The sequence below is a fragment of the Equus quagga genome, chromosome 13 (genome assembly GCF_021613505.1).
Source record: "Equus quagga isolate Etosha38 chromosome 13, UCLA_HA_Equagga_1.0, whole genome shotgun sequence".
In the NCBI taxonomy this organism is placed as follows: domain Eukaryota; kingdom Metazoa; phylum Chordata; class Mammalia; order Perissodactyla; family Equidae; genus Equus; species Equus quagga.
In genome coordinates, this window is record NC_060279.1 from 41884192 (window position 1) to 41896898 (window position 12707).

The 12707-nt window shown below is 44.8% G+C and overlaps 1 protein-coding gene across 1 annotated transcript; it reads left to right on the forward strand.

Moving 5' to 3' along the window:
• Positions 1-537: 537 nt before the first annotated feature.
• On the forward strand, positions 538-12526 carry VPS72 (vacuolar protein sorting 72 homolog). Its single transcript, XM_046681733.1, has 6 exons — positions 538-1759; positions 5770-5922; positions 6102-6216; positions 6618-6794; positions 11441-11585; positions 11929-12526. Exons 1-6 carry the CDS (start codon positions 1643-1645, stop codon positions 12314-12316), a joined length of 1095 nt encoding a protein of 364 aa, XP_046537689.1. The 5' UTR covers positions 538-1642; the 3' UTR covers positions 12317-12526.
• The last annotated feature ends 181 nt before the right edge of the window (positions 12527-12707 follow it).

Below are 12707 nucleotides of genomic sequence, written 5' to 3' on the forward strand. Positions count from 1 at the left end.
AAATAGAGCCACACATACAGACTTGAAGGAAACAGTACACACACACACACACACACACACACACACAGAACTTTATTAAAGCCATATTCAGGGCCAGCCGTGGCCAAGGGGTTAAGTTTGTGTGCTCTGCTTCGGCGGCGCGGGGTTTTGCCGGTTCAGATCCCGGGCGCAGACATGGCACTACTCATTAGGCCACGCTGAGGCGGTGTCCCACATGCCACAACTAGAAGGACCCACAACTAAAATATACAACTATGTACTGGGGGGATTTGGGGAGAAAAAGCAGGGGGGAAGAAAAAGAAGATTGGCAACAGATGTTAGCTCAGGTGCCAATCTTTAACAACAACAAAAAAGGATGGGTAGCTTATTCATTCAATTAGTCACTCATTAATTCATTCATTGAATAAACATTATTTAGCCCCAACTATGTCCTAGGCATTATGAGAGTTCCTGGTATACACAGATGAAGATAAAGTCCCTGCCCTCAAAAAGAGATTACATACTAATGAGAGAGACAGACATATAAATCATTAGAATAAAATGTAATAGGTGCCATCATAGAGTCTGTACAAGTGCTATGGTTTGACAACCATATTTTCAGAATAAAAAATGGGAAGAGAAGTTGACACAGAGTCTTGACAATACCACAGACTATTTAAGATTGGAACTCTTCTAGGGAATCTAGGAGGCATGATCTCCATGGTTACGGAAACTGTGCCTGGGAAGAGAGGAATGGATGTGCGAGAAGACTTCACTATCCTATAGAATCAGAATTTTTCCAGGTAGACAAGAAAGGAAAGGGATTCTCAGGGGAAGGAAAAGCACAGAGACATGACAGAGAATTGGGTGTTAGGGAAGTGATGCTAATAGGATGTGTAGCAGGAGGTGAGGCTAGAAAGGCAGGGAGAGGCTAAATTATGAAGGATCTTGAACGCCATGTTAATAGCAATCACCTAGTAAACATCTATGTGCTTACTAAATACTGTGCTAAGCAGTTTACCAGAATTATATCTCTTAATCTTCTCAACAGCCTTAAAAGGTAGGTATTATTATTAGTCCCACTTTACAGATAAGAAAACAGATTCAGCGAGGTAAAGCAACTTGTCCAAAGTCACACAGTTAGAAGACTTTAAGCTCAACTCAAACTCAAGTCTGGCTGGCTCTAAAGTTGTGCTCTTAACCACACTACTATTCTGCCTCAAGGATTTTGGATGTTATCCTGTAGATGACAGCGAGCCATTCAAATTTTGAGCAGGAGAGTGACAAAGTCTGGGTTCTTAGAAAGGTTCCTACTAGCAGCAGAGTTGAAAACGGACTGGAGCAGAAGGAGACTGACCTCTCCTAAATGAAAATTTGTTGACTCCCAAATTCTGGATTTAGGGTAGTGGGGCTCCTGGTGTCACAGGTCTGCGCCACCTAGCCCTGGGTGCTTGCAGGTGGTCTCTGTGCAGGAGTGGGTGGCGCTGAAGAGCTAAGGCTTAGGGAGCGGAACTTGGAGCCTCTCGACGTTCTGCTATTTCTGCCTGCAGACGCCCAGCTTCCGCCGCCGCCGGCCACCCGCAGGTGGCGGAGTCGAGCGCCGAGCGCCGAGAACCGCGCTGGGTGAGGGGCCGCTGGAGGCAGCTCAGTCTCGTTAGGAGATATGAGTTTGGCTGGGGGCCGGGCCCCCCGGAAGACCGCGGGGAACCGGCTTTCTGGGCTCCTGGAGGCAGAGGAGGAAGATGAGTTCTACCAGACGACTTATGGGGGTTTCACAGAGGCAAGAGCTGGGCCCAGGAAGAGGGAGGGGAGGAAGCTCAAAGGAGTCTTGAAGGGAGAGAAACCTCGGACAAAGAAGGGGGCGGGGAATAAAGGAGGAGCTGTGGTAGCTAATATCAGACGGGGTGGGCGAGTCGGGGGGATACAGTGGAGCCCTAGAAGGGAGAGCCCTGGATGGGGGTGGGGGCGTCAGGGATGGAGAAGCTCTCTGGAGACACCCCAGAGTATGACAGAAACCTACCATGTAGTTATCTAGTGGCGTCTCTCCCCGCACTTCTTACGTCTAGCAGACGCGAGGCAGATGGTAGTCACGCGGTATATACTCGTTGGCCCACTGCCTGGTTATTCACCTGAAATATAGAAAGGAACCTCTCCTAAAAATGGGCTTAGCCTACTCCTTTTTCAGCTTTCAAATTTCATGTGAATTTTTCTTAGATAACCCTTCATTGACCCTCCTAAAAAGTGTCTCCGTTTATTTCTTTCATGGAACATATTTCAGTTTGTACTTGGGTTTGATTTGCTTATTTGTTTATACTTTCCTGTTAGATTGTAAGCTCTGTAAGGTTAAAGATGGTCTGTTTTGTTCAACAGTATACATCCAAGGCCTAGTCCAGTGTCTGACTAGGTTGGCACTTGTTAAATTGTATTGATTGAATCTATCTATTCTTTAAATATGTATTGAGCATCTAGAGCAAGCCAAGCACTGCGATGGGTTCAAGGGAAACAAAGTATTACAAACACCGCTTTGTCCTTACATACTCCGGACTATAGGGAAACTACCTGGGTTAATAGTCAGTTAAAATGTTGTGTGATAAGGAGTAAAATAAGTCGGGCATAGGGTACTGTGGTAAGACATGGGAGCTGGAGTTGTTGGTTGGAATGGGCATCCCTGAGGGACACAATGTTTAAGCTGAGGACAGTATGAAAAGTGGGCCGTGGCTGGATGAAGAGCAGTAAGACTGGGAGCAGGGGGGGAGAAAAGTTAGTCCCTGGAGGTGGGTGGGGCACAATGTGTAAAGGCACTGAGATCCTGGTCTGGGATCCTAGTCTGCATGTCTACTCTCATTGTCCAGACAGTGAAGGAAAATAAAAATTGGTAGGGCTGGAGGGAGTAGGCATGGGCCAGATTGTGTAGGGCCTTGTGAGCCATGTTAAGGAGTTTTGTTCTCATCCACAGGGCTGAGGAGATTGAGCAAAGTTCCGTGATCAAATTTGTACTTTAGGAAGGTCAAGGAGAATGGTTTGAAGAGGGCAGTGAGATGGAGTGGATGGGAGGCTTGAAGAGAAATTAAGGAACTAGAATCCAGAAGACTTGGTGACTGATTGGGAGTCATTACTTACACAGCCCTAGCCGACTAGTTTAAAATAGAACTTTCTCATCCCTTCTCCAAAGGCCATTTTCCTATTCCTGTCATTTTACGAGTCGTTATTTAATATGTACTCTTCATGCTTCCAAAAAGGATTTAAGGAGGCTTACGATATAAACAAAAAGTAGGAACAGTAAAAATAGAGACAGATCAGAAGTAATTGTACCGGGAGCCTCTTCTAAAATGGTAATAGCAATTGATATTAAATTTAGCTGTGAGTTTCCTGGCAGCCAAACCTTGATTTTCTTTTTTTAGTAAGAAAGAAGCATATAAGTCCTTTCAGAGAGAAAAACTTATTTAGCATTAAATCCTGGGGAGAATTGCATCCTTACATAAGATATATAAAGTAACAGGGGTTTGATAGATAATATAAAAACATTCTCTTATCGGGGCTGGCCCCGTGGCCGAGTGGTTAAGTTCGCGCGCTCCGCTGCAGGTGGCCCAGTGTTTCGTCGGTTCGAATCCTGGGCGCGGACATGGCACTGCTCATCAGACCACGCTGAGGCAGCGTCCCACATGCCACAACTAGAGGAACCCACAACGAAGAATACACAACTATGTACTGGGGGGCTTTGGGGAGAAAAAGGAAAAAATAAAATCTTAAAAAAAAAAAAAATTCTCTTATCTAGTCATATCTATTAATGACTCTCAGTAAAAGCCAAAGGAATGGTAGTAAATCTGTAACTTAGTGGGAGCATTTCAATTGGGCAATAAACTAATGTGTAGTTGAACTACTACCCTCTGGTGATATGACTTAATACCAGCTTAGAGCTGAGGGGATTAATGTGTTCCTAGGCTTTCACAAACATCAGTTGGGAGGAAATGATGGTCATCAGTGCAGGATTGAACTCTGGCTGGCTTGGAATGTCACCTGTGTTAGTTGCTTGCTTTGGCAGCATGTGTACCAAGATTAGCCCATTAGTCTGCATCACTGATTGAAGAGAGAGCCACATGTTTGAGGTGCCACCCCGCCCAACTGACTTCCCTGCCCCTAAGTGTTTTTCCGCTTTCCAATGTGGCTGCCATCCTAGCCCTAACCTGCATCACCTCAGGTCTAGGCTGTACTCCATGTTCTCTAGTCCAGCCCATCTAATCACCTCCAGACTTTCTGAACCACTCCTTGTACACAGTTTTCCTCTCCCCTTAAATGTTCAATGGCTCCCCATTATACACAGTGGGAATACCCAACTGTTTTTCTGTTCCACACACCTGAAGAATGAGACATATTTCTCAGTAACCTTAGTTTACTTGAACAATGATTATCAATGCTGGGACAGGAAAGGAGAGGGAGAGGATTGGGAATCATTGGCCTGCAAGTTAAATCATAAATTTGTTAGCCTGACGTTTAAGTTTCTCCATAAATTGAATGCAACCTGCTTTTCAAATCTTATAGCCCTATATGATAATCATTTAATGTTGGAAAGAAGCTGTGCTTGAGCCAAAGGCAGTCAGCTAGGAAGACTTCTTGCCAGAGATAAACCTGCTTTACTTAGGTCTAGATCCTTATTCCATAAACATTCTATACACATTCCTGCTTCTGCACCTTTGTTCCTGCTATTCCATCTGCCTATGATTCCCTCTTCCCTCTTGGCTGCTTAAATACTACCAGTATTTTTTTTCTTTTTTGAGGAAGATTAGCTCTGAGCTAATATTTGCTGCTAATCCTCCTCTTTTTGCTGAGGAAGACTGGCCCTGAGCTAACAGCCATGCCCATCTTCCTCTACTTTATATGTGGGACACCTGTCACAGCTTGGCTTGTCAAGTGGTGTCATGTCTGCACCTGGGATCCTAACTGGTGAACCCGAGGCCGCCAAAGCGGAACGTGCACACTTAACCACTGCACCACTGGACTGGCCCTAAATACTACCAGTATTTTAAACCATGGCTCAAGTCCTCTTCATTTTTTAGAGTCTAAAGCAGGGTTCAGCAAACTACAATCCACTGGCCAAATCTGGCCTACTACCTGTTTGTTTTGTTTTGCTGAGGAAGATTAGCTCTGTCCTAACATCGGTGCCTATCTTCCTCTATTTTGTATATGGGATGCTGTCACAGCATGGCTTGATGAGTGGTGCGTAGGTCTGCACCCGGGATCTAAACCTGCAAACCCTGGGCCACTGAAGTGGAGCACATGAACTTAACCACTGTGCAACTGGGCTGGCCCCCCCACTACCTGTTTTAATCTGGCACTTTACAGAAAATGTTTGCCAACCCCAGGTCTAAAGGAATAATGTCTAAAGTTTAGAACTTTCCAGGCCACCAGTCCATAGTAAATGTACATCATTCTGACCACCCATAACATTTGATACTTTATATGTTGCCCTGTATTAAAACTTCCTTTTATAATTATGTCCTGCTCTTTACTAGAATGTGAGACCCCTGAAGGTAGAGAACAAACCATATCCTTTTGTACCCCAGCACTTAACACAATATGCTGCAGGTAAAGGGCAGTCAATTAATGTTGGAAGGGGTGGTGCTGGAGCCAAAGGCCATCAGCTAGGAAGGCTTCTTGCCTGAGGAAAATGAAGGGCTGGGTTAGGAAGGAGGTGGGGCAGCCATTATCAAGAAATCAAAGAGATTCTGTTCCTCCTGGAGGGCCACTAATGACTCCGATGCCAGTGAGAACCTCATCTCCCTATGTCCTCAGGAATCAGGAGATGATGAGTATCAAGGGGACCAGTCAGACACAGAGGATGAGGTGGACTCTGACTTTGACATCGATGAAGGAGATGAACCATCCAGTGATGGAGAAGCAGAAGAGCCAAGAAGGAAGCGCCGAGTAGTCACCAAAGCCTATAAGGTACAGGGGGTGTCCTGGTTTTCTTGGACTTCCTTAATTCCTATCTTCCCCTTCATCAGGTCCCAGTACTCCCCACACCAGTCGCATTTCCTACAGTGCTAGTTTTCTCTTAAGAGAAACTCATTTTCTTTCTCCTTAACTCTTCTATTTCCTGGTGTCTGATTCCAATCTATACCCAGGAGCCTCTCAAGAGCTTAAGGCCTCGAAAGGTCAGCACCCCAGCTGGTAGCTCTCAGAAGGCCAGAGAAGAGAAGGCACTGCTACCACTAGAACTACAAGATGATGGCTCTGACAGTGAGTGGGGATGTTTGGGTCAATTGACAAAGTTGGGATATGATGATAAAGTATCAGTGTTAAATTTACTGAAATTGATAATTGTACTATGGTTATGTAAGGAAAATCTTTATTCTTGGGAAATGTACTGTGAAGTATTTAGGAGTAGAGAGCCATGATGTGTGCAATTAATTCTCAGATCATTCAGGAAAAAACAAATACATACATACACACAGTGCAAAAGGGGAAAAATGTTAACAGTAGGTGATCTGGGTAAAGGATATATGGGTGTTCTTTGTACTGTTCTTGCAGTTTTCTTGTAAGTTTGAAATGATTTCCAAATAAAAAGTTTTAAAATTAAACAAAAATAAAGGAGATGGACATGAATTCAAAGATCTCTTCCTCTCTGACTTCCTTCCCAGGTCGGAAGTCCATGCGTCAGTCTACAGCTGAGCATACAAGACAAACATTCCTTCGGGTACAGGAGAGGCAGGGCCAGTCACGGCGGCGAAAGGGCCCCCACTGTGAGCGACCACTGACCCAGGAGGAGCTGCTCAGGGAGGCCAAGATCACAGAGGAGCTCAACTTACGTTCACTGGGTCAGTCTGTGTTTTTGAGAACAGTGGGTAGAGGGGGTGAGGAACATGAGAAAAACTGAGGACCTGAAGAGGACCTGAAGAACTGGAGAGATGGAGATTTGGGACGAGGGAGTCAGAAGAAAAAAATGAGGAGAGTAAGTGATTAAGAGCAAGGAACTAGGCATTTCTGAGGGCTCTGAAGAACAAGTTATATTAAAGTGCTTTGGTGTCAAGTAAGAGTTGTACAGAACTGAGTTCAAATCCTGGTTCTGCTGTACACTTGCTGTAAGACTGCAGGCAAATTACTTAACCTACTTCCATCTTGCTTTCTTCACAAAATTGGTAGTAATGCCTACTTTAATGATCATGAGAATTAGAAATTCAGTAGAATCAGTCAGTTCATGAGATCAATTGCTTTAAAGTATAAATTCTTTAAAATCTCTTCAGTTTATGTGCTGTCGGGTGCACAATCATGTACAGTAATGTACAAAAACATACATTTCTTCATAGGTTGGTGAGAGTCTCAAATTATGAGAGGTATGTAAGAAATTGAGGGAACAGCAGATTTCACACCTCTCATTACATGCTCACCCTGGGGCATACTTTCATTGAGTGAAGTAACAGCTAGAATCACCTACAGTATTTAATTTATTATTTCTCTGTCTCTCTGAATCTCTTGCTCTTTTTTTGACCAAGCACATATAGTTGAAAATATGTAACCCAAGTGTGATTTTTATTGTGGAGTGGAAGGTTGTTTACTCAGAATATCTGAGATTCAGCCCATTCCAGTTTAACGAGAGTTTTGAAATTTAGATAACTCCAAAAGACCACAGTGATTGAGAAAAGGTTTAGTTCATTTCCAACATCTTCAGGATGTATTCTCATGTCTTTTTTTTTGGCTTTAAATGGGAAATATCTTTATCTCTATAAAGGCAATTCAGTACTTTAAAATAGTAGCTATCCCTCAAAATGTACAAGTGACTGAGAACCGTTACAATGAGGTCAACTTGATGTCGCTCTAATTACAGCCTGTATTCTCTGACCACATCGATTGGTTTGGACCACTGTAAGGAGAGTGACTCCCAGGCGTCTGACATCAGTAACAGACATAGGAGACTCTAAAGGGGCAGGTTCATCAGGAAAAAAATAATAAGTTCATTTTTGAACATGTTGAATTTGAGGTGTCTGGGAGCAATTCATACAGTGCTAAGAGGTGAATTAAATATACAAATCAGGTGCTTGGACAAGAGATCTGGGCTGGAAATATAAATTTGGAAGTCTTTAGAATATGGATGGTAATTGATGACATTGGAGTGGATCAGAGCAATCAGGGAGAAAGCATAGAATGAGAAGAGAAGACAGAGGCCCAAAGAGTCCTGCAGACACCAAAATGTCATGGTCTCGTACAAGAGGTGGAGCTGAGAGGGGCTGGCCAGGTGGTGCAGTGGTTAAGTTCACATGTTCCGCTTCAGCGGCCCGGGGTTTGCTGGTTCAGATCCAGGTGCAGACCTACACACTGCTTGGCAAGCCATGGCTGTGGCAGGCATCCCACATGTAAAGTAGAGGAAGATGGGCATGGATGTTACCTCAGGGCCAGTCTTGCAGTGCTAAAGGAGGGTTGGCAGCAGATGTTAGCTCAGGGCTAATCTTCCTCAAAAGAAAAAAAGAGGAGAAACTTAGAAAAGAACCTAGGAGTAGCCAGAGAGTTGGAGAACTCTGGGACAGTTGTCTCAAGAATACCAAGGAAAGAGAGCATTTCAAGAGGAGTAACTGCTGAATGCTGCTGAGACACCAGTTAAGAGAAGTGAGAAGTGCCCATTGGTTTTGGTGACTTGGAGGTCAGAGATGAGAGCTTTGTGGGGACCAAGCCATTTTGAAGTTGGTTGGAAAGCCAGACTTTTTAACTTTGGCTGTAAAGGGTAGGAGAAGTAATAGATGCTGTAGGGGAGTCGAGTCAGGGTAGACTTTTTCTTGTTTTATTTTATTCAGATATTAGAGGGACTGTATCTTTGGTGAGAAGCAACTGAAAGAGTTTAATGATAGAGAAGAAAGACAGGATAGTTAATAGCATAGTATTTTGGAGAAGTGGGAAGTGGCAGGGGGAGCTAGAGCACAGGTGAGGGAATTGGCCTCAGTCGTGAGGAAGGAGAGAAGTGTGGCTTGTATCTGTAGTTTGTAAATCCAGAGCAGGACATTGCCGTGGTTCTCATCCGATGTCTTTTAGGCACTGTCATCTGTCAGGTGTAAGGAATAGAATTGGAAGCTTGAGGAGAGTGAAGACTATTTGAAGTAGCTGTAGAGATAGGGTTATCTGGTGTTTGGGGGTCTGTTAAAGTTGGGACCATGAATTTATGCTGGCTCCAGTCTACCCTGTTGTGTAATTTTTCTCCAGTAGCACTCAGCAATCCAGGTCTGGGCAAGGGGGTTTAGATTGACAAGAGAATGACTGAAATGGTAGACTGAGGAACCTAAGCTTGATTTAAAAAGGAAAATGAAAGCTGGAAGGGGCTGCTAGATAAAGAGAAGGCGGAGATACCTATGTACTAGAGGTATGGAAGAAGTAGGAGAACAGACGCAGTGGAGCAAACAGGCCTAAAGGATAGGACGTTGTCAGCCTGGGACCTATGATTTTTAATATTTCAGAGCTGGGGCGGTTTCAGGCAATGACAAAATCTAGGCTGTAGCTATAGCAGAATGGAGTAACTAAAGTGTCATGGACAGGAGGGTGGTTAAGCAGTGAGGTGGTAAAGAAACTGTGGGGATGGGTTGTTGAAGGGGCTACGCTTGTGCACTTTAAAGTCACCAGGGTGACTTAAGGTGACCGGAGTCGGGGTGGAGAGGAAGATTGGAAACCATTGCCAAAGTCTTCAACGAGTGAGGGAGTGACTGTGACTAGGAAGGAGAGAAGGTAATCTAGACTGTTGGCAGAGGTCTCAAAAGAGAAGCAAGTTTGCAGGTGGCTAGAGGAGGAGGGATCTGAAAGCTGTGGGGTGGGGCTCAGCAGGACACGGGCATATCCTATGTAGCATGTGAGGGAACCAGCAGCCTCTACCAGAGGGCTGCAGGGAGAGTGGATGACAGGTTTCTGGTAAGGCAGGTTGTGGAAGGAATGCTGAGTGAGGAACTTGAGGCTGTAGATGCGTTGGCTGATTATAGAGCAGAGTTCCAGAGCGTACAGAGAAGTGTTCAAGAGAAGAAGAGTTGGAAGGTTGTTTCAAGGGAAAGAAAGCGATCTTACCAACCAGTACAAAAGAGGTTCAATCCCTCAGGGGGTTTCTTTTGTTTGTTTGTTTGTTTGAGGAAGATTAGCCCTGAGCTGGCTACTGCCAATCCTCCTCTTTTTGCTGAGGAAGACTGTCCCTGAGCTAACATCGTGCCCATCTTCCTCTACTTTATATGTGTGACACCTACCACAGCGTGGCTTTTACCAAGCGGTGCCATGTCCACACCTGGGATCTGAACCGGCGAACCCTGGGCCGCCAAGAAGCGGAACGTGCAAACTTAACTCCTGCGCCACCGGGCCAGCCCCCTCAAGGGGTTTCTAGAGGACTCTTCTGGTCAGATTTTATCTAGAGGATTGGTGTTCACAGTACCCATGTTTAAGGAGGACACAGAAATTTGGAGTTCATTCAGAAGAAAGAGACCAGGAATATTTTGATCTGTTTATGGATTAACAAGTATTTATTGAATGCTTGTAATTTGAGGAATGCTGCATGACCCTGAGAATATGTAGGTGATATGAGTCACAGTCACTGCCCTTGAGGAGGGGACTTGTATACCAACAATGAACTGCCACAGAGCAGTGTCGCAGGGTCCAGCCAGGGGGACTGGTGAGTTAGAGAGGAGTGCCTGAAAGGAGGAGCAGTTACTCAGCTCACCTCATTGTTGCCATGTGAGAATCCAGATCCAAGGTTGCTAGATTTTATTATTTTTTAAGAGGGACCAGAAATCTCTGTATTTAAATGTAATTTTCTGATTTTTAAATGTCAGCAACTAATTCATATTTTTCTTTAAAACACTATACAGATCAAAAAAAACACTTAAATGAGCTGCCAGCTTGCAACTTGCCATAGACTGTGATAAGTGCAGTAATAGAAGAGTGTTCTAGGCACAGGGGTGGCAAAAGGAGGGAGTGACTCAAAACCAATTGTATGAGCAATGGTTCAATGGAATGCATGTTATGATCAGTCTCGAGAGATACGGACACTAATTTCAACTATTTAAAGGACTGTCATGTGGAAGACAGATTAGATTTGTGTCCTTTATGGCCTTAAAAGATAAAACTGTGTTATCAGGAAGTAGATTTTAGCTCAAAATAAGAAAGAACTCTGTAATGACTAGAGATGCCTCAAGATGTAGTGCACTGGCTTGCTTGGGAGCAAGTTGACGGGGCAGTTGTAGAGCAGTGTCCGGGGAAATGAGCAGAAGTCCTACAGTTCTGAGTGGGAGAGGAACCAAGTGGACTTGAGAAATCATGAGCAGAGAAGATGTCAAGAGGGGCGAGCAGAAACATAGGAGATGCTAGAGGGCCTTAGAGCACTTTCATAATTGGCTTGAGTAGGCAGTGACTGGACAGCCAGGAAGATAACTGAGAGATTGTAGAACAGACTAGGGTGTAGGAAGAGAGGAAACTCACCATCCCCTCATTCCTTCCTTTGACCCTGAAGAGACATATGAGCGGCTGGAGGCTGACAAAAAGAAGCAGGTTCACAAGAAGCGGAAGTGCCCTGGGCCCATAATCACATATCATTCAGTGACAGTGCCGCTTGTTGGGGAGCCAGGCCCTAAAGAAGAGAATGTCGATGTAGAAGGGTGAGTGGCCCTCAAAGGGGAAAAGAGAAGAGCGGGTTCTCCCTTCTGTATTCAGCCCCATTCCACTGGCTTTCCTCACACAGCTGTCTCTGACACTTGGGTATCTTTCAGATTCCTCTTCCCTTCGGCTCCTTATTTCTTCTCTTTTACTTTCCCTCTTCTCCTTTTCTGTTTTTCCATCCAGCCCAGCTTTCTTTTCCCCTGTCTGTCACTTAATAGATTCTCTCAGAGTGCTCCCATCACTCTGCCTCCTCCTCTTTCCTCGCTTCTCTGATCTCTTTCTTTCTCTATCTGTCATTTTCTCTCCTCAGCTCTTCATGTTTTTCTTTGTCTTTTCCCTCAGGCTTGATCCTGCTCCCACGGCTTCTGCATTGACTCCCCGTGCTGGGACTGGACCCATCATCCCTCCTGCTCGCTGCTCACGTACCTTCATCACTTTTAGTGATGATGCGACATTTGAAGAATGGTTTCCCCAGGGGCGGCCCCCAAAGGTCCCTGTTAGAGAGGTCTGCCCGGTGACCCATCGGCCAGCCCTATACCGGGATCCTGTTACAGACATACCCTACGCCACTGCTCGAGCCTTCAAGATCATCCGTGAGGCCTACAAGAAGTACATCACTGCCCATGGACTGCCTCCCACTGCCTCAGCCCTGGGCCCTGGCCCGCCACCTCCTGAGCCTCTCCCCGGCTCTGGGCCCCGAGCCTTGCGTCAGAAAATTGTCATCAAATGAAGAGATGTCTAGTCCTTAGAAACCTCTTTCCTGCCCTGACTTGGGGCTCTTAATGTTCCCCCTCCTCTCCCTGCTTCTCCCTTTATCATCTGATCTTTGCCCAGCCCTGTTCCATATTTTTTTCCCCCATCTTTTACCCTAGTTCCTACTGGTTTTATGTTTTTTAATCCAATAAAATAAAAAGATCCCTTTTGTCTGATATCTAACCTAGGGTTGGGAGCAAGAAGTATTTGTGAATGTCTGAGTATGTATGGGTCTTTATATTTGTTTGATAGCATTTATTATGAGCTCCCTTTTTAAATTGTAAAGTATTCATCCCTCCAACTATATTATAAACACTTTAAAATTAGAGAGCAAAACAAAATCGTTATATTCACCTTTATATCAGCTT

Coding starts and splice junctions, on each gene's coding strand:
- VPS72 (XM_046681733.1), top strand. CDS start 1,643: ATGAGTTTGGCTGGGGGCCGGGCCCCCCGGAAGACCGCGGGGAACCGG. Junction 5,923..6,101: donor TAGTCACCAAAGCCTATAAG/GTACAGGGGGTG, acceptor ATCTATACCCAG/GAGCCTCTCAAGAGCTTAAG. Junction 11,586..11,928: donor GAGAATGTCGATGTAGAAGG/GTGAGTGGCCCT, acceptor CTTTTCCCTCAG/GCTTGATCCTGCTCCCACGG.